At 45.3% G+C, this 24,148-nt stretch overlaps 1 protein-coding gene across 2 annotated transcripts in view; it reads left to right on the top strand.

Moving 5' to 3' along the window:
- rnf207b (ring finger protein 207b) overlaps positions 1-23,437 on the top strand; it is a 47,185-nt gene extending 23,748 nt beyond the window's left edge. For both annotated transcript variants that reach the window (XM_068017201.1, XM_068017202.1), the window contains exons 9-18: positions 3,648-3,720; positions 6,165-6,233; positions 9,277-9,345; positions 9,442-9,566; positions 13,789-13,975; positions 14,725-14,910; positions 17,082-17,133; positions 17,608-17,725; positions 18,689-18,784; positions 20,479-23,437. In XM_068017201.1, the coding sequence (XP_067873302.1) occupies positions 3,648-3,720; positions 6,165-6,233; positions 9,277-9,345; positions 9,442-9,566; positions 13,789-13,975; positions 14,725-14,910; positions 17,082-17,133; positions 17,608-17,725; positions 18,689-18,784; positions 20,479-20,653 (1,150 nt within the window). In that variant the 3' untranslated portion in view covers positions 20,654-23,437. The remainder of the gene's footprint in view (positions 1-3,647; positions 3,721-6,164; positions 6,234-9,276; positions 9,346-9,441; positions 9,567-13,788; positions 13,976-14,724; positions 14,911-17,081; positions 17,134-17,607; positions 17,726-18,688; positions 18,785-20,478) is intronic.
- Positions 23,438-24,148: the final 711 nt, after the last annotated feature.

Genomic DNA, 24,148 nt, shown 5'->3' with positions numbered 1-24,148 from the left:
GCTGTTAGGTAGGGTGTTCCAAGATTTTGACCCAGCGACAATGAAGGAATGGCGATGTTGTTCCAAGTCAGGAAAGTGTGTGGCTTGGAGGGGAACTTGCAGATGGTGGTGTTCCCATGTGTCTGCTACCCTTGTTCTTCTAGGTGGTAGAGGTCGCGTGTTTGGAAGGTGCTGTTGAAGGAACCTTGGTGAATTGCTGCAGTGCATCTTGTAGATGGTACACACTGCTGCCACTGTACGTTGGCGGTGGAGGGAGTGAATGTTTAAGTTGGTGGATGGGTTGCCGATCAAGCAGACTGCTTTGCCCTGGATTGTGTTGAGTTTCTTGAATGTTGTTGGAGCTGCACTCTTCCAGGCAAGTGGAGAGTATTCCATCACACCTCTGATTTGTGCCTTGTAGATGATGGACACGCTTTGGGGAGTCAGGAGGGGATTTACTTGCCTCAGAATTCCCAGTCTCTGACCTACTCTTGTAGCTGCAGTATTTATATGGCTGGTCCAGTTCAGTTTCTGGTCAATGGTAACCCCCAGGATGTTTGACAGTGAGGGATTCAGCAATGGTAATGCCATTGAATGTCAAGGGAAGATGCTTAGAAACTTGTTAGAAATGGTCATTGCCTGGCACTTTTGTAGCGCAAATGTTACTTGCCATTTATCAGCACAAGCCTGAATGTTGTTCAGGTCTCGCTGCATATGGACACGGACCGCTCCAGACTGTAAATGGTACTGAACATTGTGCAATCATCAGCGAACATCCTCACTCACCTTATGATGGAGGGAAGCTTATTGATGAAGCAGCTGAAAATGCTTGAGCCTAGGCCACTACACTGAGGAATTTCTGCATGGATGTCCTGGGACTAAGATTATTGGCCTCCAGCAACCACAACCATCTTCCTCTGTGCTGGTATGACTCCAACCAATGGAGAGTTTTCCATTGAATTTCCTTGATTTCCATTGAATTCAATTTTGTTAGGGCTCCTTGATGCAGCCTTGATGTCAAGGGCAGTCACTCTCACCCTCCGTCTTGAGTTCAGCTCTTTTGTCCATGTTTGGACCAAGGCTGTAATGAGGTCAGGAGCTGAGTGGCCCTGGTGGAACCCAAACTGAGCATCACTGAGCAGGTTATTGCTGAGTAAGTGCTGCTTGATAGCACTGTCGACGACCCCTTCCATCACTTTGCTGATGATCGAGAGGAGGCTGATGGTGCGGTAATTGGCCAGATTGGATTTGTTCTGCTTTTGTGGATAGGACATACCTGGGCAATTTTCCACATTGTCGGGTTGATGCCAGTGTTGTAGCTGTACTGGAACAGCTTGGCTAAGGGGTGGCTAGTTCTGGAGCACAAGTCTTCAGTACTATTGCTGGGATATTGTCAGGGCCCATAGCCTTTGCAGTATCCAGTGCCTTCAGCCATTTCTTGATATCACATGGAGTGAATCGAATTAGCTGAAAGATTGGCATCTGTGATTCTGGGAACCTTAGGAGGAGGCCTCTTCATCTAACCCTATCAGCATAACCTTATGCTTCTCCCTCATGTACTTATTTAGCTTTCCCTTAAATACATCTATGCAATTTACCTCAACCACTCCACCCAAAAGCAGATTTTGAATCACTCTTTGGGGAAAGAAGTTTCGCCTGAATTCCTTACTGGTTTTATTAGTGACAATCTTTTATTCCCACCCTCTAGTTTTGGACTCCCTTCACAGAATCATTACAGTGTAGAAGCCCATCATGTCCACACTGGCTCTCTGAAAGAGCAATCCCCTCAGTTCCATTCCCCTGCCTTCTCCCCATAACCCTGCACATTCTTCCTTTTCATGTAACTGTCTAATTCCCTTTTGAATGCTTCAATTGAACCTGCCTCCACCACGTTCTCAGGCAGCACATTCCAGACCTTAACCACTCACTGTGTGAAAAAGTTTTTCCTTATATCACTTTTGCTTCTCTTACCAAATACTTTAAATCTTTGCCCTCTCGTTCTCGATCCTTTCATGAGTGGGAACACACTTCTCTCTATCTGCTCTGTCCAGACCCCTCTTGATTTTGAATACCTTTTTATTTATTTTTTATTTAGAGATACAGCACTGAAACAGGCCCTTCGGCCCACCGAGTCTGTGCCGACCAACAACCACCCATTTATACTAACCCTACAGTAATCCCATATTCCCTATCACCTCCCTACACTAGGGACAATTTACAACAGCCAATTTACCTATCACCTGCAAGTCTTTGGATGTGGGAGGAAACCGGAGCACCCGGCGAAAACCCACACAGACACAGGGAGAACTTGCAAACTCCGCACAGGCACTACCCAGAATTGAACCCGGATCCCTGGAGCTGTGAGGCTGCGGTGCTAACCACTGCGCCACTGTGCCACCTCTATCAAATCACCTCTCAGCCTTCTCTTCTCCAAGGAAAACAGTCCTAACTTCTCCAATCTATCTTCAGAACTGAAAATCTTCATCTCTGGAACCATTCTTGTGAATCTTTTCTGCACTCTCTCCAATGCCCTCACGTCTTTCCTAAAGGGCGGCACCCAGAACTGGACACAATTCTCCAGCTGAGGCCGAACTAGTGTCTTGAAAATTATATCTAAAGGTAAATGCTCCAAAGAGTGTCAAATGAAAGCAGTTATTTACATTTCCACTTCAATTTGAGTGTTTATCGGACGTAACAACAGTGAGATAATCAGTATGTGGAACCTGTTTCCCAGCACTCAACGAGGTAATTCCAAGACACACAACAGATCCAGGCCATCCTTGCTTCATGTACATACAGTCTGCGTTTCATACTGCTGGATTAAGAGGGGCAGCAGGCTATAGAGACATGCATAAAAAAGGCCAGCAGTAATGGGCACATTAGACCTCCGTTCCTTTGGGCTAGGAAAGGGGTAAATCACCCAGGGTTCTCATTCCTGACATCCAGTGACCCTTGCTGGAAAGGGCTGGATGCCAGTTTTCATAGTAATATCACTATGAGCAAATACGTTGCTGGCACTCAAAGTGTGGACTCACACAAAGAATGATCGGTTGGGTTAGATTACTGAGGGCAACTGTTATACCCACTGAACTGAATCCCAGTGAGAGTAGGCACCTTCAGGGGAGGAGGGGGCCTGAATCGGAATGAGAGTCAGCACCTTCAGGAGAGGAGGGGACCTGAACCCCAGTGAGAGTCAGCACCTTCAGGGGAGGAGGGGACCTGAACCCCAGTGAGAGTCAGCACCTTCAGGGGCGGAGGGGACCTGAACCCCAGTGAGAGTCAGCACCTTCAGGGGAGGAGGGGACCTGAACCCCAGTGAGAGTCAGCACCTTCAGGAGAGGAGGGGACCTGAACCCCAGTGAGAGTCAGCACCTTCAGGAGAGGAGGGGACCTGAACCCCAGTGAGAGTTAGCACCTTCAGGGGAGGAGGGGACCTGAACCCCAGTGAGAGTCAGCACCTTCAGGGGAGGAGGGGACCTGAACCCCAGTGAGAGTCAGCACCATCAGGAGAGGAGGGGACCTGAACCCCAGTGAGTGTGTCAGCACCATCAGGAGAGATGGCTGTGGGGGGTGGGCCAGGAGTGGGGAAACTGACCAGAAAGAAAGACAGAAAAGGAGCTAGATGGAGCCTCGTGCTCCAACTTTAAATCTTCTGATTCTTTTTCCAGTCAACATGAAGAGAAAGAGAAAGCTTTTAAAGAGCAGCTCTCGAATATGGCCGCACTCCTGCCCACACTTCAGGTGAGTGAACTCAGGAATTGGGAATGGGGGTGTCAGACATGCTGCTACAAACAGAGTCAAACAATAAATCAAAGGCTGCTCATCACCAGCTTCTCAAGGGCAAGCAGAGATGGGCAATAAATGCTGGCCTAGCCAGCAACTGCCACAGCCCATGAAAGAATTTTTAAAAATGGTTCAACTGGGCAAAGGAGAACAGATAATAGAGTGATAGAGTTTTACAGCACAGAAACAGCCCTTCGGCCCAACGTGCCTGCGCCGACCATCAAGCACCCGTCCAAACTAATTCCATTTCCCCGCACTTGGCCCATAGCCTTGTATGCTATGGCGTTTCAGGTGCTCATCTAAATACTTCCTAAATGTTGTGAGGGTTCCTGCCTCTACCACCCCTTCAGGCAGTGTGTTCCAGATTCCAACCACCCTCTGGGTGAAAAAGCTTTTCCTCAAATCCCCTCTAAACCTCCTGCCCCTTACCTTAAATCTATGCCCCTTAGTTATTGACCTTTCCGCTAAGGGAAAGTTTCTTCCTATCTATCCTATCTATGCCCCTCATAATTTTGTATACCTCAATCAAGTCCCCCCTCAGCCTTCTCCGCTCCAAGGAAAACAACCCCAGCCTATCCAGTCTCTCTTCATAACTGAAATGCTCCAGCCCAGGCAACATCCTGGTGAATCTCCTCTGCACCCTCTCCATTGCAATCACATCCTTCCTATAGTGTGGTGACCAGAATTGTACACAGTACTCCAGCTGTGGCCTAACCAGCGTTTTATACAGCCCTTCAGTGATCTATGGACAAGCACACCAAGGTCCCTCTGACCCTTTGTACTCCCTAGGGTCCTACCATCCATTGTATATTCCATTGCCTTGTTAGACCTCCCAAAGTGCACCACCTCACACTTCTCAGGATTAAACTCCATTTGCCACAGCTCCGCCCATCTTACCAGCCTACCTATATCGTCCTATAATCTCATGCTTTCCTCCTCGCTATTTATGACACCACCAATGTTCGTGTCATCTGCGAACTTACTGATCATACCTCCTATATTCATGTCTAAATCATTAATGTACTCTACAAACAGTAAGGGTCCTAGCACCGATCCCTACTGTACCCCACTGGTCACAGGCCTCCATTCGCATAATCAAAACTTCCATGTTAATTCTGTGGCACTAAGCATCTTTTATGTTTTATTTATGTTAATTTTCTCCTTTCTGCTCCTGTTCATTATTAATGTACACGCACCCCAGATGGTGGGTGTCAGTAGGCTATTTTACCATGTATGGCATCACCATTAAATCTGATCTGCCCTCACTCAATATTCATGCACACCAGGGGCTGGTGAACAGCAATCAGGAGCATGAGTTTGACCCAATTTATCTTTCCTGATTCACACCAGGAGTCAAACCTGGAACCGTCCTGATCTGCATGGCCCAGCTACTGGACCACTGGGACAACAATTGGCTCTTTATGTACAAAGGGCTCTCCAGATGGTTGAGAGCATTAGACATTGTTTCTGCATAAGAAATTTTTGTCCATTATCTGCCCTGATCTCTGTTTGGAATTCTATCTCTCTGTTTTATTTGTATGGGTATCCATACCTTGTGTTCTTCCGTTGCTTGTCCATTCGGCTTTCAGGTATATCGGACTGACAGGCTGAGTGGCCTGATCAGAGACCCTGGTCAGGATAGCACTGGGCCTACTAGGGGAGTGTGAGAGCAGCCCTGCCATAGATTCTTTGTCCTGCAGGAGGATCTCAGCTAATCCTCACCATCCTGCAATATAGCAGAGACTGGCAATTTGGAAGATTTGGTGGGGTTTACATGGGCCCCCAACTCCCCTGCTCTGTGCCACTGGTAATGTGTGCATTTTGGGCAGTCTCCCTTTCTGTAAGCACTGTCAGAGATGCCCTCTTTTGGATGAACCAAGGCCCCACTTGCTTTCTAAAGTAGCATGTAGAAAATCCCATGGCACCATTTTGGAGAAGAACAGGAGAGTTCTCCCTGTGACCTGGCCAATATTTATCCTGCAGCTAACATCACTAAAACAGATTCTCTGGTCATTATCACATTGCTATTTATAGGACCTTGCTGTGTGCAAATTGGCTTCTGTGGTTCCTGCAGTGACTTCAAAAGTAATTCATTGGATGTAAAGCGCTTTGGAATGTCCTGAGGTTGTGAAAGGTGCAATATATATAAATGCAAGTTTTCTTTTTTCCTTTTCTTTCTCTCTCTGTGTGCTTATCTCTGTCTCTATCTGTGTGCCTCATTCTTTCTCCACCTATAAAACAGTCACCATACCCAAAAGTAGATAACTGTGTGAAGTGCTTTGAAATGTTTTGAAGATGTGATAAAGTTCAACATAAACACAATCATTTCTTTCTTTGCTTCCTTTAAAGTAAATGAACAAGATAAACTGATTGCTGTCCCTCTCTCTTTCCACCTCTTTCAGGTCCACCTCGTCACCTGTTCTGCTTTCCTCAGCTCTGCCAATAAGTTTGAGTTCCTGGACTTGGGCTATGTAAGTAGGAGCAGTAGTTCTTGAAAGTCAAGTGACATGAGAGTTGTCTCATTGCAGCCCACTGGATGGTCTGAAAAATGCAAACTTGTACTGGAGCATGGCTACCCGACCCGAACCCAATCGGACCCGACATGTGTCAGGTTCGGGTCGGGTCACTCTTCTGGGTCTGGCATTCGGGCTTGGGTCGGACACACTCTATCACCACCTCCGGTATGTGGCTCCAATCTTAATGTACCTTTTAAACAACCTCTCAAGTCCAGTTACAGTTTTTGTTGCTTATCTGCACAAGCTTAAAAAGTGAAAAATGTAAGCTAGGTTAACTGAACATTCGGTGGTCGGGTCAGGTGTGGGAAAAAATGAAAGGACTCAGGCCGGGTTGGATGTGGTTCTGTTGGGCTCAGGTTGGGTTTCATTTGCAGACCAGAGCCGGCCTTTAATTGGTACTGAAGTGAAATCAGCCTGTCGTTGGATTAATGGTCTTTTTTCACCTCGATTTCCCAGTTGGTAAACACACTGAGCTGTATATAACAGGAGAAGCCCAGGTTTGTTCTGCAGTTTCTGCTCAGTTAGCTGATCTCTGCCAGGTCAGCAGTAGGAGCTAATATTGTCTGCGGAGTCCCTGGGTTTGGAAAATCAGCCAGAGGTCCTGATGTCTGCGTGTGTGCGTGTGTCCGTTCACATTGCATAAGGTCAGGATCAGCTCTGATGGCATATAAAAACAGAAAGTGATGGAAGTACTCAGCGGGTCTGGCAGCATCAAGCAGAGTGTTTCAGGTCTGTGACCTTTCATCAGAACTTTCATCAGAATCAGAAATGCATTCTGATGAACGATCACTGACCTGAAACATTAACTCTGCTTCCCTCTCCACAGATGCTGCCAGACCTGCTGAGTTATTCCAGCACTTGCTATTTTTATTTCAGATTTCCAGCATCTGCAGGATTTCGCTTTTATTTCAGCTCCGACGGTCTTCCTTGCGGGGAGGAAGGTGACAAGTACATTGTCAAAATAACTGATTGTGCATGCCTCTCCGGTTTCTTAGTGATTCTATCCCTGGATACATTCCACCCACTGTTGACCTCCCCACTGATCCCAGAGTACATTTCATCTGTTATTGACTTCTCCCCGCCCCACCCCCATCCCTGGGTACATTCAATCCCCCAATTCAATGCTCCTTTTAAACAACTGTTTTTCTCTTTACTTTCTCCTTTTTTCTCCCAATTGTTCCACTTCCTCTTCTGAAGATGCCAAAGGCACCTGTCTGACTATGTATGAATCTAGGCAATTTATTCAACAGTGTGAGTCATCACAGTTGAGCCCCAAATTACCCTTAGCCAACAAGGACATGCACACACTTTCCAGCAAGGGTCACTAAGCAACTATCAGGACTGGCAACCATTGCTAAGCTAGGCGAACTGCAGCCCAAACCCAAAAGCTTGGTCAAAGAGGTAGGTTTTAAGGAGCATCTAAAAGGAGGAGAGGTTTAGGGAGGGAATTCCAAAGCTTAGGGCCTAGACAGCTGAAACTACGCCTGCCAATGGAGGGTGAATGAAGTCAGGAATGCGCAAGAGACCAGAATTGGAGGAGTGCAGACATCTTACAGGGTTATTGGGCTGGAGGAAGTTACAGAGGTAGGGAGGGTCTGAGGCCATGGAGGGATTTAAAATCAAGGATAAGAATTTTTAAACGGTGGCATTGCCGGACTGGGAGACAATGTAGGTCAGCGAGCACAGGGCTAATGGGTGAACGGGAGTTTTGGATGAAAAATAAAGATGTCTCAATATGGCACTAGTTTCTCACCCATTTAAAAACAACTGAAAATACATCCGAGGTAAATGGGCTTCAATCAGACAGATTAAAAGCTCATTGCATGGGGGAGTATTGGATGAGTGACGAGGTGTTACAAGGGCATTCCAGTCATTGTTTTACCATGTACAGACTTGTGTGTTTGTGTGCAAGTTTTCCCCCACCCCCACCCAGCCACTCTCCTTGCTTTGTCCTAAAGATATTGGCAGCACTGTTTTCTTGGAAAAGCTCCACTCAGTTTGAGCTGCTACAGTTTAACCCGCAGTGTCAGACACCTTTCAACAACAAGAACAACTTGCATTTATATAGCCCCTTTAACTAGTAAAAATGTCCCATGCTGCTTCACAGAAACGATTATCAGACCACATAAGGAAATATCAGGACAGATGACCAAAAGCTTGGTCTGAGAGGTAGATTTTAAGAGTGTCTTAAAGTAGGAAAGAGAGGCAAAAAGGTTTAGGGAGGGAATTTTAGAGCTTAGAGACCAGCAGCTGAAAGCACAACCATCAATAGTGGGGCAAAGTAAGTAGTGGACGGACAAAAAGCCAGTATTGGAGGAGCGGAGAGATCTCAGAGGGTTGTAGGGTGGGGAGGGGGGTGTCGAGGCCACGGAAGGATTTGAAAACAAGATTGAGAATTTTAAACTTGAAGTGTTGCCGAACAGGGAGCCAATGTAGGTCAGCGAGCACAAGGGTGATGGGTGAATGGGATACGACCATCTCCTCACTGAGGTCACATCTTCCAAACTGCAAAACATCTCACAGAGGAATCTGTCCCACAGGTGCGAGGTGCAAATGGATTGATCTGGAGGCTCAGACCTCCAAGAGCTTTGGGCCATCACAAACGTTTTATTTATTCTGTGATGAGCTCAGTACATTTTTTTTTTAAGTGTATTCAGAGGTGAGGTGAGTCGGGGGGATCTGTGTTCAGGTTGTCAACCCTCCACGATAGGCTTGGAGTCTTCAAGAAATGAAGAGTAATCTCCTGGACACTGCAGCCAGCAACTCAGAAGAAAAACCACAGAGGCTTATAAAGAAAGTATTTTTTTTCATATTAACAAAAATGTGCAAAGAATAAATCATAGAAATATTGGAAATGTGGGAACGGCTGTTTGACCGAGTGGGGCAGTTGGAGGCGGGATTTCATATGATGAAACCTCCAGGAGTACGTCCAACCAGAGTTGTCAACCTTAAATCGCATGTGGAATTTCAACTCTTCTTTCTTTTTACCTCTCGGCAGCAGCTCATGGAGAGGCTGCAGAAGATCGTTAAACTCCCCCACCGCCTGAGGCCAACACAGAGCAGCAAGGTAAGATCAAAGTAGCCAGCTTGGAACACTGGTAATTGAACATCTTTGGGAAAGGCCAACGGTTCAAAGTTAAACAGTGATAATTTCTTTTTCCAGATTAACACGGAGTACAGGCCAGAGTTTGCACGGTGTCTGGAACCACTGCTCTTCCTGAACCAACGGCGTTCTGGATCAATGACTGGAGGGGGCCCAGGAAATGGAATGAACAATGGAAATGGAATGTAAGCTGTTGTACAGACATCATGATTAATAGCACAGGGGTCAACAGCTTGCATTTATATAGCACCTTTAACATAGTAAAATGTTCCACGGTTGCTTCAGAGGAGCATTAAGCAGACAAAATTTGACAAGCCACATAAAGAAATATTAGGAAAGAAAGACTTGCATTTCTATTATGCCTTTCATGGCCTCAGGACTTTACAGCCAATGAAGTATTTTTGGAGTGTAGTCACTGTTGTAATGTGGGTAATGCAGCAGCCAATTTGTGGACAGTAAGCTCCCACAAACATCAACGTGATAATGACCGGATAATCTGCTTTTTGTGATGTTGATTGAGGGATAAGTCTTGGCCAGGACACCAGGGTAACTCCCCTGCCCTTCTTTGAAACAGTGCCACGCATTCTTTTATGTCTATCTGAGAAAGCAGAAGGGACCTTGGTTTAACGTCTCATTCGAAAGACAAAAGGGCAGGTTAGAGGCAGGTAAGGAGCATCTTCAAGAAGGAGAGAGAGGTGGAGAGGTTTAGGGAGAGAATCTCAGAGTTTAAAGCCTAGGCAGCTCAAGGTCAGCAGCCAAGGGTGGGGTGAAGGAAATTAGGGATGCACAAGAGGCCAGAATTGAAGGAGCGCAGAGATCTCAGAGGGTTGTCAGGCTGGAGGATGTTACAGAGATAGGAGCAGATGAAGTCATGGAGGGATTTGAAAACAAGAATGAGAATCAAAGATAAGCAGCATGTACGAGCCAGTTAACGATCTGGGGAGGCCTGATGATCTATTGAAGTAACAAAAATTACGGAGTCTAGCAGCTATTTTAGTTACTTTCAGTCTTGTCAGTAAACATCTTGAATTGTTTTTATTTTCCCTTTTCTCACTAGTTTCTTTCCTTCTTTCACAAAGGCAAGGAATACCCCTCGATACAGTATGGTTCTGAGGGCATTGGTGACACTCTGGTACCTCACCCAAGTGCCCCTTCTTCATGTTTGGGTTTATTCTGCCTCCAGCCCAGTGCTAACCCCAGACCTGGGGTGTTTGATGAACCCTCTGCACTAACAGTTCACCTAAATTTGCCCAGTTCAGTGCCTCTATTTCAGGACTCAGTCCCTCACACAATATACTTAAAGGGAAAAGTTTCACTCACGTGGCTCATGACATTTGTACAGCCTGTTCACTCATGCCCAGCCTTCTGTTGAGTGAAGAAATTTCTCATCATCTCAGTCCTAAATGGCCAACCCCTTAGCCTGAGATTATGCCTCTTAGCTCCAGACTCTCTAGCCAGGGGAAACACCCTCTCAGCATCTACACTGTCAAGCCCACTAAGAATTTTATATGTTTCAGCAAGATCACCTCTCATTCTTTTAAATTCCAGAGAATATGGGCCTTTAGACTCAATCTTAGTACAGGGTAAGAGGGGCAAGTGGTCTTGCACGTCTGTAGCTGAGACCATGTCTACACCGAGGTCCCAATCCCAAATAGTGAGACTACAGATAGAGTACGCAGTATGTTGAGCCCACAGATGTGGCACAAACAGCCTTTGCCCATGAACACACGGAGAAGCGTGTAATTCAGTGTGCAAGGCAGAGTCCGTACTTGACTAAAGTGAAGCTGCATTCTGTCAGCTAACAGGTGGCGGGTGGATAATCTGAATACGTAGAATAGTTATATTTCCAAGCTATGACTGCCAAATCTGTCAGTTCTTGGAAATGTAGATATGGAACAGTGGAGGGCTGTGGTGTTGCATGGTCCATGGGGGCTGGGCATAGACACACATTCCAGACTGCAGCAAGCCCATTTCAATCCTTGTCTTTATTTTTTCTCCATTCTTCCCTATATTTCTCTCCAGGCTCACTTTAGAGTTTGGTTCCATAGTACAAGCAGCCATTCAGTACCTTCATGTGAGTCCAGACAGCGAGATGGATGTTTGACTGTGGAGGGCATCACTCCCTGCATGATCCTGTTCTCATCTGTGTGATTTGTCGGAGGTGCTGTCTTTTGGATGAGAAGTTAAACCAAAGCCCATCTGTGCTCTCAGCTGGATGTACAAAATCCCATGGCATTATTTTGAAGAGGAGCAAGGGAGTTCTCCCTGGTGTCCTAGTCAATAGTCATCCCTTAACCAACATCACTAAAACAAATTATCTGGTATTATGACATTGCTGTTTGTGGCGCCATTGCTGTGAGCAAATTGACTGCCGCGTTTCCTACATTACGTTAGTGACTACACTTCAAAATTACTTAATTGGCTAGAATACACTGTGGCATCCTAGGGTTGTGAAAGGCACTATATCAATACAAGTATTTTCTTTGTAAAGTTGTATATGATCCATTTGTACCTTGCTTTTAGGTGCAAAAATGCTGCAGATTGTTCAATGGACGAACCATCTCAGTCAGCACTGTCTCACCTTTTGCTTTGTGTACAGTAACCTCACAATATGGCAGTCAGGCCCTCACCTGCCTTTTATAGTCAGTGTCATGGTACAGGCTGTGCTGGACAGATTAACACGTTATCAGCTCTTTGCTGAATGATGACGTGAACCTCAGTAATTTTTTCCACATAAATCCTCCATAGTTTTCAGCCCCGGTTTCTCCCAGGAGTGATTGACAGGCGTCTCCAGTGGCAGACGAGGCCCCAGGAGCAAGGCCTTGCCTGCTGCCACTATTTTTATCAGAATTTCAGGGAACTGTCTAGGACACAATTCACTGGGATTGTTTATATTTAGTCTTGTTGATGTCAGTATGTGGCCCTCACAAAGTGAAATAGTTACACAGGGAACTCAGACAGAGGGGAACATCAAGGAGACCGGGGTCTGGAGTAGGCAAGATAGTTACGAGAGATTTCAAAGCAGAACTCTGTGTTGCTGAGCGGTCGGAGAACAAGAGACAGTCCCATTGCAGGTAAGTTGCTGATTATGGTTTAATTTACTAGTTAATTCATTCCAGACTGTCATCCTTGAGGCTGCAATGGGTTATAACCTCTTTTGCACATCTTTCACTGCCAATTGTAACTCCAGAACCTCTGGCTCACCTTCACGTTGAGTGTAAACTCCTGTGCAATTGCTCCTGTTTCTCAGTGAATATTCACTTCTCTTGTTAATCTGTTTTCCTGGTGTGTTTTGTATCAACCACTGTAAATGAAGGTTTGTGACAACCCAAGGCTGCAGGGATTTGAAACACCCCTGAATCTCCAGCCACTTTGGTTACACCTCATGATTTCAATACTTGGCTCAATATTCAACTTCATGAAACCTTCCCCAAAATATGGTGTCTCGGATCTTTTGTAGTCTACAGCTATGTGCAGTCTCCCCACAGATCTCACTCCCAGGTTATGGTCCAGCTTTGTGACAGTTTGTGATTTGGTAGCTGCCTTGATGGCTCATTTTACCAGTGAGTAAGTGAATCATAAACCCAGACAGTCCTGGAGTGTAAAAAACAATCTTTTTTAAGTTAACAGCTCACAGCTGGAAAAGCTAAGGCGAAGGGGGACAACATATCAGCCAGGACTCCTGCTCCTGATTACTATCCCATGATCCTTGCTGGACTGGGCTTATCTGCATTGTCGCCACAGATGAATAGCCTGCCGACACTCAATGTCTAGAACGACATAAAAACGAATAGAAAGACTTGCGTTTATACAGCATCTTTCCATTCCAAAGGCCATATAGCCAATTAAATACTTTTTTTGAAGTGTGGTCACTGTTGTAATCTAGAAAATGTGGTAGCCTATTTGTGCACAGCAAGGCCTCATAAATAGCAAAGTAATAATGACCAGATAATTTGATTTAGTGATGTTAGTTGAGGGATAAATATTGGTCCAGGACACCAGGGAGAACTCCCCTACTCTTCTTTGAACAGGGCCATGGACTCTTTTACATCCAGCTGAGTGTGCAGACGGGGCATCGGTCTAACATCTCATCTGAAAGACCTGTTAAGAATAGTCACTTGGGTGAGCTACTGGTGCCCAAGGAACCGAATCTCAGTAACAGTCAGCACCTTCAGGAGACCCGGGGACTAAACAAGAGAAAAGGATTTTTTTTCTCCTCACGTGACCTCTCATTGTTGATTGCTGCTATGACATTTTCAAACTAACCGAACCCCTTGATTTCACTATGTTTGTATTATTCATTAATAACTTAAAAATATGTATTCAGAGAACACTTCTGTTTTTTCTGCAGATTTTTACGATCTGTCTTTAATTGTGCTCCATGGTCTTTGTTTTTTGAAAATACAGGAACTTAGTGGGCACAAAAACATTTCCAGTTTCCGCTTCTCCTGCATCCCTGGGGGACATGTCCCTAACAAATACAGTGACATGCAAGCCGACCTCCCATCGCTACATTAGCACCAAGGTCCTGCTGGCGGAGGGAGGCCATAGCCCTTTTATGGAGCATTGCCGGAATTATGAGAACACGTTCAGGGTAAGGGAGATGTGAAATGAGCAGTGGCCAGTGATCCAGGTTGCTACAAGCCTGCAGCATCCAGGGGGTTTAGTGCTTTTAAGTTCAAAGGGGGAACATTGTCTGGTGGAGTGTCTGTGGGACAGGCTGTCAGTCCATCAGCGAGAAAGACTTGCACTTTGTGGGCTCAGGCTATCCCAAAACATTTTACAGACAATGGAATATATCTGCAACCTTGCCACTTAGGAGACATGGCAACAAATTTGCACTTTGGCAGGTCCGGAGGTCATGAAAAGTGCTATATCAATGCAAGCCTCTTTCTTTCTTACATTAAAGTCCCATATTTGATCCTCAGTTTGTACTGAGGTAGCCAATCTCAGCCAGGGCAGCAGTTTGGTTGCTTCATTTGGTTTCGAAACTCCCAGGCTGAGGTGTTTGCAGGGGCTGTGGTGGGTAGGGGGGGGGGGGGGGGGGGGGGGTGAAATCATCCAGGCTTCCCACTCCTGATAATTATCCAGTGTATGGATGGTTTGGCTATGAGGCTCTTTATTAGTAACTATCATGGAGATACTCACTGTCTTGGTTCACACCTGAGAAATGGCCACTCGAGAGAAATTGCAGAAAGTCGGGCGGGTCAGGAAAGACATACCTTAGCACCTCTCGGGAGAGTTGGGGCAGGGGCAGATGGGGGTAAATTTTAGGGCTTAAGAAATATTAGCAATTGACTGCACCTCTCCTGTGGCTGACCGGTGATTGTTTGATTTGCCCAGGCCTTACAGACAGAGCTACAGACACTGAAAGACCAGGTGCAAGAGATGCACAGGGATCTGACCAAGCACCACTCGCTCATCAAGACAGACGCAATCGACGAGGTCCTACAGAAATCACTGCAGATGGACACTCAGATCTCCTCCCAATACTCCTCCATGGAGACCATGAGGACCATGTTTGAGGAGGTATGGCACAATGCTAATTGTTTTACCGTAGCGATTTTTTTTGTGTGATTTTTGTGCTTACCAAAAAAAGGATTATTAATTAGTGCTGGGGGATTGAATACTTTCCATTCAAGGACTCTGTCAGTGTTAAGCCAGACACAGCCGGGTTAGATGTGGAGTGAAGCTCCCTCTCTACTATGCCAACCAAGTATCTCAGCCTCAGAAGAGGACTGCATACTGCAACAGTTGATAGTTTACATTTTCTCCACCAATTAGCCTGTGACTTCTGAGTTAGACAACCAGTTTCTACTAAGTTAGTGGCATGTGAACAGGAGTAAGCCATTCAGCCCCTCAAGCCGATTAGATCCTGGCTGATCTGTATCTGAACTCCATTTATCAGCCTTTGCTCCATATCCCTCGACACCCTTACCTAACAAAAATTTATCAATCTCAAGCTTGAAAGTTTCAACTGATCCGCAGCATCCACAGCCTTTTGAGGGAGTCAGTTACAGATTTCCAATACCTTTTGTGTTGAAAAGTGCTTCCTGATTTCGCTCCTAAATGACCTAGCTCCAATTTTAAGTCCCATTGTTCTGGACTCTATCCACCGTATCAAGGCAGTTTTATGCCCAAACTAATTTCTCATCACACTCATAGCCAGTAACAGGACAAGGCATTGGGACTAAATAAGTCCAGCCCTTTTGACAGATCAACTCCACTCACCCAGCTTCTCACCAAATCGCTCAACCCTTTCTCTCTTTAGAAAGGCATTGAATCACATTTATACCATCCACCTAAATGCCCTTCTCTAGTACCTTATTCCATAAATCTTATTCAACGGATGAAAATGTTGTGCCTGAACTTACTTTCTTGCTGGTTTTCTCCCTGGAATGAGCTCAGTGAATGGGTCAAGTCCATGGAAACTGGGCAAGTTCACCCAAGTGGCCATCATCAATGTGTGTGCTCTAACTGTGAGTATCAGCAGCCAGTGGGGGTTGGAGGGGGTGAGAAATCAGAGCTGAGCCAATTTCTGCCTCCACACATTGTCTCCATACTTGCAGTTCCCAGCAGGAGCCACTAGATAGTGACTGGGAATGCCGGCCAATTTATCCTCGCTAATGCAAAGGCAATAAGACAAATCTGTTGCTGCTGTTGCCACTCCAGCTGAGATCAGCTAACTCAGCACAGACCAGTGATTGAGCCTGGGACCTTCCTGGTCTGTATGGTTCAGCTATCCACAAGACAAACTCACTTGAGGGAAGGTCATTAACTATAACATCCTCTCTTAACTCTCCATTCCAATGTGAATGCTGTTCATTGAGAGAATCTGTTTGGCAATATTATTATGAGCATCAATTAGACGAAGGATGCCTGATGGGAAAGGGAGGATTCTGAATATCTCATCTGTCCCAAAATTTGTGCTCTGTTCCTTCTTGACCAACAAATGACATTGCTAAAATGAGTAAATAAACAACACAAAAGAAGAATGCTGCCCCTACTCAATTTTAGCAAAGAGGTCTTCATTCCTGTTACTCCAGTCTCTTGTGCAAGGTGTCAGCCGTGGCTCAGTTGATAGGACTTTCGCCTGAGTCAGAAGGTTTTGGGTTTAAGTCCCATTCCTGAGACTTGAGCACAAAATCTAGGCTGCCACTCGCAGTGCAGCACTGAGGGAGTGCTGCACTGTCAGAGGTGCTGTCTGTCATTTGCTCTCTAAGATAGATGTAAAGATCCCACAGCACTATTTCTAAGAACAGGGAGTTCTCCTGGTATCCTGGTCAATATTTATGCCACAACCAATATCACTAAAAGCAGATTATCAGGCCATTATCATATTGCTGTTTGTGGGACCTTGCTGTGCATTTCCTATGTTACAACAGTAATGCACTTTGGGACCTACTGAAGTCATGCAAGTAAATGCAAGTTTCTCTCTCTTCCCCAACGTGCCTTCGACTGCCGAGGCTCCATGCCAAACGCCTCCACCTCCCTCTCCTTTACAATCGTCCTTAAAATCCATCTCTGACCAATGTCACCTGTCCTAACGTTTCCTTCGTTGGCCCAGTGTACATTTTTTGGTCATGCTTCTGTGAGTGCTTTTGGACATTTATCTAAGTTGAAGGCGCTAAAAGTTGTTATAAGAGTTGCACATCTTCATCACATAGGAAGGATAAACTAATGCTTACTTTTCTCTTTAGGTTTGGGAGGAAACATACCAGAGAGTTGCAAATGAGCAGGAAATTTACGAAGGTATTGATATTAGTTGTGTCTGTTTCTCAGACAGATGTTACTCAAGTGACTGGCTGGCTGGATTTTTTAAGATATTATTTCAATCATAGGAAGATGCAGTGAAATATTTGCATCTTCGTGTCTCAACTGCTACCTGGTTTGCATCATCTCTTTTGCTAATCGACAAATAGCCTAAACATCCAAACATCAGCATACCGTAGTGTCAATGTGTATAAAATTTAGGAGATGTACTGCAGCAATTCACCAAGGCTTCGACAGCAGCACATCCCAAACTCACGACCTCCACAATCTGGAAGGACAAGGGTTGCAGGTGCATGGGAACATGAACACTTTCAAATTCCACCCCCCACCCCCCCATGCTATATAGAACTGGATATATGCCGGCGTGCCTTCATTGTCCCACCACAGTCTGGAATGTGCATTCACATGACTGCAATAAAGTGGATCATACAGGTTCCACATTATATTTTCCAGCACAACTGCATGACCTGACGCTGCTCAAGCAAGAAAACACATATCTAATGACAATTGCACGCCAGATAAGTCCCTACATCCGCTCGATTGCCAAAGTGAAGGAACGCCTAGAACCCAGGTTAGTCACTCCTATCATTCCTACTTTTCCACTCCCTCCAATTCTCTGAGTTCCTTTCCTCTCTTGAAGGTTCTGCATGTCACAAGGGTGGGCGTTATGGGCACCAACCTACTTCCACAGGCCTATCTTCATCTATAGACCATGGAGGTTGGCTGCTTTTCAACTGTAGAGGCATCACAACAAGGCCTAATCCTGTCTTCAGCCAATATCTACAAACATGGATAGTTAATTCCTGGGAACCGGGAATGAGTTTGCCCTCTTGTAACCCAGGAATGGAAACAAAAAAGAAACATATTCTCCATTACATTTTCATGTCTTTATATTCTCATGAGGATAACTGGCTTCTTAAAATAAAGAAATTTAATTTGGGGGCTTTTTCACCATTGTTCAGGAAGGACTGAAATGTTTAGTGATATAACTATGGTCAGTTCTCTTCTGAGCTAGCTTTCTAAACTGAAAATCAGCTGCCTTGCACGATAATTCCTCCTTGCATTCCTCATTACACTGTCTCCTAACCATAATGCATCTTTCCCAGAATGAGTTAAGAGTAGGGAATAGTGAAATGAGTCTGTGGAACTGCTTACTTTCCTCATTTTTTCATTTTTTCCTTGCTCCTACAAGCTTCAGATTTTCAAAACCCAAGCTGGGCATCATCTAATCACTACTTCATGATTTACCTCATCACTTTTCAAACTTGGTGCCGTCTTGCACCATAGACCTTGTCCCTTCATCGGAGTTTTTACATAGAATTTATAGCACGGGAGCAGAACATTCTGCCCAACTGGTCTATGCCAGTATTTATGCTCCATACGAGCCTCCTCCCACCCACCCTTCTTCATCTAACCCTATCAGCATAGCCTTATACCCCTTTCTCCCTTCCAATGGAACAACAGGTCACTTGAGCCTTTGACTTCAAGATTCTGTCCCTTTTACCAACACTTCGATTTTGCTTGTTTCTGCCAGATTGAAAGAGCCAAAGGAGGTGAAGGATGACAGAACAGATAACATGTTGAAGATTTATGACGAAAGCTCCATCGTGACCGCAGATGAACAGCACAGGTAGGACCTCTCGCAAAGTTGCCATGAGCACCATCCCTAATGGTTTATCCAGTGAGTTGCTGAACCAGACACATCAACAAGATTCCAAAGACTAGCTTGCATTTATATAGCACCTTTCACGATCTCAGGACGGCACGAGGCGCTTTACAGCCAATGAAGTAATTTTGAAATTTAGTCACTGTTGTAATGTAGAGAACAATTTGCGCACAAGGTCCCACAAACAGCAAATGTTGGTTGGGGATAAATATTAGTCCAGGACACCAAGATAACTCTCCTGCTCTACTTCAGATTAGTGCCTCGGGATCTTTTACATCCACCTGAGGGGGCAGACAGGGCCTCGATTTAAGGTCTCATCCAAAAGTCGGCACTTCCAACACTGCCGCACTCCCCCAGTACTGCACTGGGAATCTCAGCTTAGATTATGTACTCAAGTTTCTGGATTACAAACTACTGCTTCAGAGGCGAGTGCTACCCACTGAGCCACGGCTGACAGATCTAATCTGACGTATCTGAGCCAAGCCATTGCAGTATCCTTAGCCTCAGGACCTGTGGGTTAAGAGGGAAAATCATTCCTGATCACTATCCAATGACTATCACTGCCAGAAAATACATTTACCAAGGCGTCAAATAGTCTACCGAATGCTCAGACTAATCTCATATCATTAAGGTTAATTTTGCTAAGCTATCAGAGAGGGTCCAAAATATAGAAATATACCCCACAACATCATCAGTGAGTGTTGAGAGGGGGCATATGACGATTCAGAGGTGACATATTTCTGATCTCAATTCAGACCACACAGTGTGATAGGTCGTGGAATTGTGGGTGTGTCACTCTGCAATTATTGTGATGAAATAGAGTAGAATGTCATTGAAACGTATAGAACAGGCAGAGGCCATTTGGCTCACTGTGTCTATCTGGAGCTTTGAACGAGCTATCCAATCAATTCTAAACTCCTGCTCTTTCCCCATAGCCCTGCAAATTTTTCCTTTTCAAGTATATATCCAATTCCCTTTGGAAAAGTTACTATTAAATCTGTTTCCACCACCCTTTCCAGCAGTGCATGCCGGATCATCATAACTCACTGCGTAAAGAAAAATTCTCATCTCTCCACTGGTTCTTTTCCAATTACCTTAAATCTGTGCCCTCTGGTTATTGACCCTCCTGCCAGTAGAAACAGATTCTCATTTTTTCTATTAAAACCCTTTCTTAACAAAAAAAAATGCCTGTGTACAATTTATAATGCTCTTTCATTGGTGTCTAACATTTAAGCTGGTCGTCCCTTGTGGCCAGTAAATAAATATATCAAAAACCACGGTGCTGAGTGATAAATCATTAAAGTCTAGTCTGTACTGAATCAGTTGATTTCGGCTGGGGTGACTTGGGATAACCAGAATTGGCCTCACGCCCCCTGGGCTGAAGACGATGGGGATGGGGGAGGGTGCAAACAAGTCAGCCAAAATTCCTGTTCCTGATCACAATGACTGCTGCTGGGAAGGTCTTGTGTTTGGTCATTGGGTGAGGATGGGAGTTCAGCATTGATGCTCACTGTTGCTGAATAGCCTGCTGACAATTGATGCCTGTCTGCTCACATCCATAGAACGAGCACTTGGGCAAGATATTGACAGCTGGATTTCTGCAGAGACGAGGAGTAAAACCAGGAAAAAAGACGTATAATATTTTGATTCCCTTTTAGGAATGACCTCACATGCGCAAGTGAAGACAAAGAACAATCGATGGACAAGGTCATTGACAACCGAACACTGAACATTCTGCCTGAGGATTCAGAGGTGAAATCCAAAGAATTATACCGGATGACAAAACAAATGAGTGGATTGGACAGCCCTGACAGGAAGGAGCTCACCTCATAGCACAGGAGCACGAGAGGCACACCTCCTCAACTGAACTGTGACAGCCCTCAGAATGTAAATACAACTTATTGGCTCTCCCATGGCTTTGACGATGTTCCCCATTTGATTTTCGCAACTTCAGGTCTAGTACACAATCCAGAAGTTCATATTTAAAAGTAAATTATTAGATACCTGTGGATAAAAGCATACATATTTGGTTCCGTTATCTTTCAGGAGGGAATTAATCCCTAGCGACAAACAAAACTTGCATTTATTTAGTTCCTTTAGCATAGTATAACATCTCTAGGCGCTTCACAAGAGCATTAACAAAATTTGACACCGAGATGCATAAGGAGTTATTAGCTTGCTCTTTATGTTGCTGTTTGCTCTCATTTTAGTTATGCTCATGTTTTATGCAGTTGCTTATTACTCTGATGACAGTGCTTTGTATTTTAACAAAAGCCTGAATTGCTATGAAGGGTTTATCTTACAAAGAGTGACACTGACATAATCAATGACTGGTAAATCTGTGTAGAACTCAAAGCCGAAAAGAATTTATTAATTTATCACCCTTAAAGCCTTGGATTTTCATTGCGGCTCCAGGAGATTACATGGCTGCAGGGGTGTGGGGGTGGTGAGGGGAGAGGAAAGAAGTGTTTAGCCAGGATTGTCCAGCCATTATACTATGGGGCAGGCTTGATGGACCAGCTGGTATTTTGCTGTCTGACAATTTTGTACATTCTAATTCCTTGCTGGGTACATTTTCACACACACAGCTTGTACTTGTGGCAGTGTTTCACCTGTGAGCCCAGACTGTCGAGCCCTGATTTAATAACTGCAAAATAGTGCAGATGCTGGAAATCTGAAATAAAAACAGAAAGCACTGGAAATACTCAGCAGGTCAGGCAGCATCTGTGGAGAGAGAAGCAGAGTTAACGTTTCAGGTCTGTGACCTTTCATCAGAACTGGCAAAGGTTAGAAAAGAATTAGGTTTTAAGTAAGTGAAGGTTGCGGGATGGGGGGTGGGGTGCAGTTGTGGGGAAGAGAACAAAAGGGAAGGTGTGTGATAAGGCAGAGGGCAGAAGAGATTAAATAACAAAGATGTCATGGGACAAAGACAAAGAGAGTGTTAATGCTTGTGGTGAAGGACAAAGCATTAATCCAGAGAGAGTGTTAATGGCAGAGTAATGAACAACTCTATCCAAAAGCACAAACATGAAAAACATGGTTACAAAAATAAAATAACATAATAAAAAAGTAGAAAAATAGAGAAAAAAGGCCAGTCATGCTCTGAAATTATTGAACTCAACATTGAGTCCGCAAGACTGTAGAGTGTCTAATTGAAAGATGAGGTGCTGCTCCTTGAGTTTGCGTTGATGTTCACTGGAACACTGCAGCAGGCCAAGGACAGAAATGTGGGCATGAGAGCAGGGAGGTGTGTTGAAATGGTAAGCAACTGGAAGCTCGGGGTCATGCTTTCTGACTGAGCGAAGGCGTTCCGCAAAGTGGTCACCCAATCTACATTTGGTCTCCCCAATGTTGAGGCGACCACATTGTGAGCCCGAATACAGTATACTAAATTGAAGGAAGTACAAGTAAATCTCTGCTTCACCTGGAAGGAGTGTTTTGGGACCATCCAGTGAGAGCACATTCTATAAACTTAAATGGAGAATAAATCGGGCATGGTGTGAATCAGATGTCCAACCCAAACCCACCCCTTTTGCGCAGGGTGGGTTAGGTTAAAATCGGGGCTTAATTGCAAAGAATTCAGTCGTAAAGGGCAGCCTAATCCTACCCTCCTCACCTGGTATCCATAAACATATGTACTTTGCAGCAGTTGATGGTCAGTGATTAGGAATGCTAGCTGTTCTTTTTTGCCCTCTGCAGTCATAGAGTCATACAGCACAGAAACAGGCCTTTCGGCCTAACATGTCTGTACCGGCCATCAAGCACCTAACTATTCCAATCCCATTTTCCAGCACTTGGCCCGTAGCCTTGTATGCTATGGCGTTTCAAGTGCTCATCTAAATATTTCTTAAATGTTGTGAGGGTTCCTGCCTCCACCACCTCTTCAGGCAGTGTGTTCCAGATTCCAACCACCCTCAGTGAAAAAATCTTTCCTCAAATCCCCTCCACATCTCCTGCTCCTTCCCTTAAATCTATGCACCCCAGTTATTGACCCCTCCGCTAAGGGAAAAGTTTCTTCCTATCTAACCTATCAATGCCCCTCATAATTTTGTACACCTCAATCATGTCCCCCCTCAGCCTTCTCTGCTCTAAGGAAAACAACCCTAGCCTTTCCAGTCTCTCTTCATAACTTAAATGCTCCAGCCCAGGCAACATCCTGGTGAATCTCCTCTGCATCCTCTCCAGCGCAATCACATCCTTCCTATAGTGTGGTGCCCAGAACTGTACACAGTACTCCAGCTGTGGCCTAACTAGTGTTTTATACAGCTCCATCATAACCTCCCTGCTCTTATATTCTATGGCTCAGCTAATAAAGGCAAGTATCCCGTATGCCTTCCTAACCACCTTATCTACCTGTGCTGCTGCCTTCAGTGATCTATGAACAAATACACCAAGGTCCCTCTGACCGAATGTACTTCCCTGGGTCCTACCATCCGTTGTATATTCCCTTGCCTTGTTAGTCCTCCCACTTCTCAGGATTAAATTCCATTTGCCACTGCTCCGCCCATCTTACCAGCCCATCTGTATCGTCTTGTAATCTAAGGCTTTCCTCCTCACTATTTACACCACCAATTTTCATGTCATCTGTGAACATACTGATCATACCTCCTATCTTTCTTTGGCCTCCTTGTCTCGAGAGACAATGGGTAAGTGCCTGGAAGTGGTCAGTGGTTTGTGAAGCAGTATCTGCAGTGGCTATAAAGCCAATTCTAGAGTGACAGACTCTTCCACAGGTGCTGCAGACAAAATTGGTTGTCGGGGCTGTTACACAATTGGTTCTCCCCTTGCGCTTCTGCCGTTTTTCCTGCCAACAGCTAAGTCTCTTCGACTCGCCATTTTTTAGCCCCGCCTTTATGGCTGTCCACCAGCTCTGGCGATCGCTGGCAACTGACTCCCACGACTTGTGGTCAGTGTCACAGAACTTCATGTCGCGTTTGCAGACGTCTTTAAAGTGGGGACATGGACGGCCGGTGGGTTTGATACCAGTGACGAGCTCGCTGTACAATGTGTCCTTGGGGATCCTGCCATCTTCCATGCGGCTCACGTGGCCAAGCCATCTCAAGCGCTGCTGGCTCAGTAGGGTGTATATGCTGGGGGTGTTGGTCGCTTCGAGGACTTCTGCGTTGGAGATACAGTCCTGCCACCTGATGCCAAGGATTCTCCGGAGGCAGCGAAGATGGAATGAATTGAGACGTCGCTCTTGGCTGACATACATTGTCCAGGCCTCGCTGCCGCAGAGCAAGGTACTGAGGACACAGGCTCGATACACTTGGACTTTTGTGTTCCGTGTCAGTGCGCCATTTTCCCACACTCTCTTGGCCAGTCTGG

This window comes from Heterodontus francisci, chromosome 37 (assembly GCF_036365525.1).
Source record: "Heterodontus francisci isolate sHetFra1 chromosome 37, sHetFra1.hap1, whole genome shotgun sequence".
In the NCBI taxonomy this organism is placed as follows: Eukaryota; Metazoa; Chordata; class Chondrichthyes; order Heterodontiformes; family Heterodontidae; genus Heterodontus; species Heterodontus francisci.
This window is presented reverse-complemented; position numbering and strand designations above follow the sequence as displayed.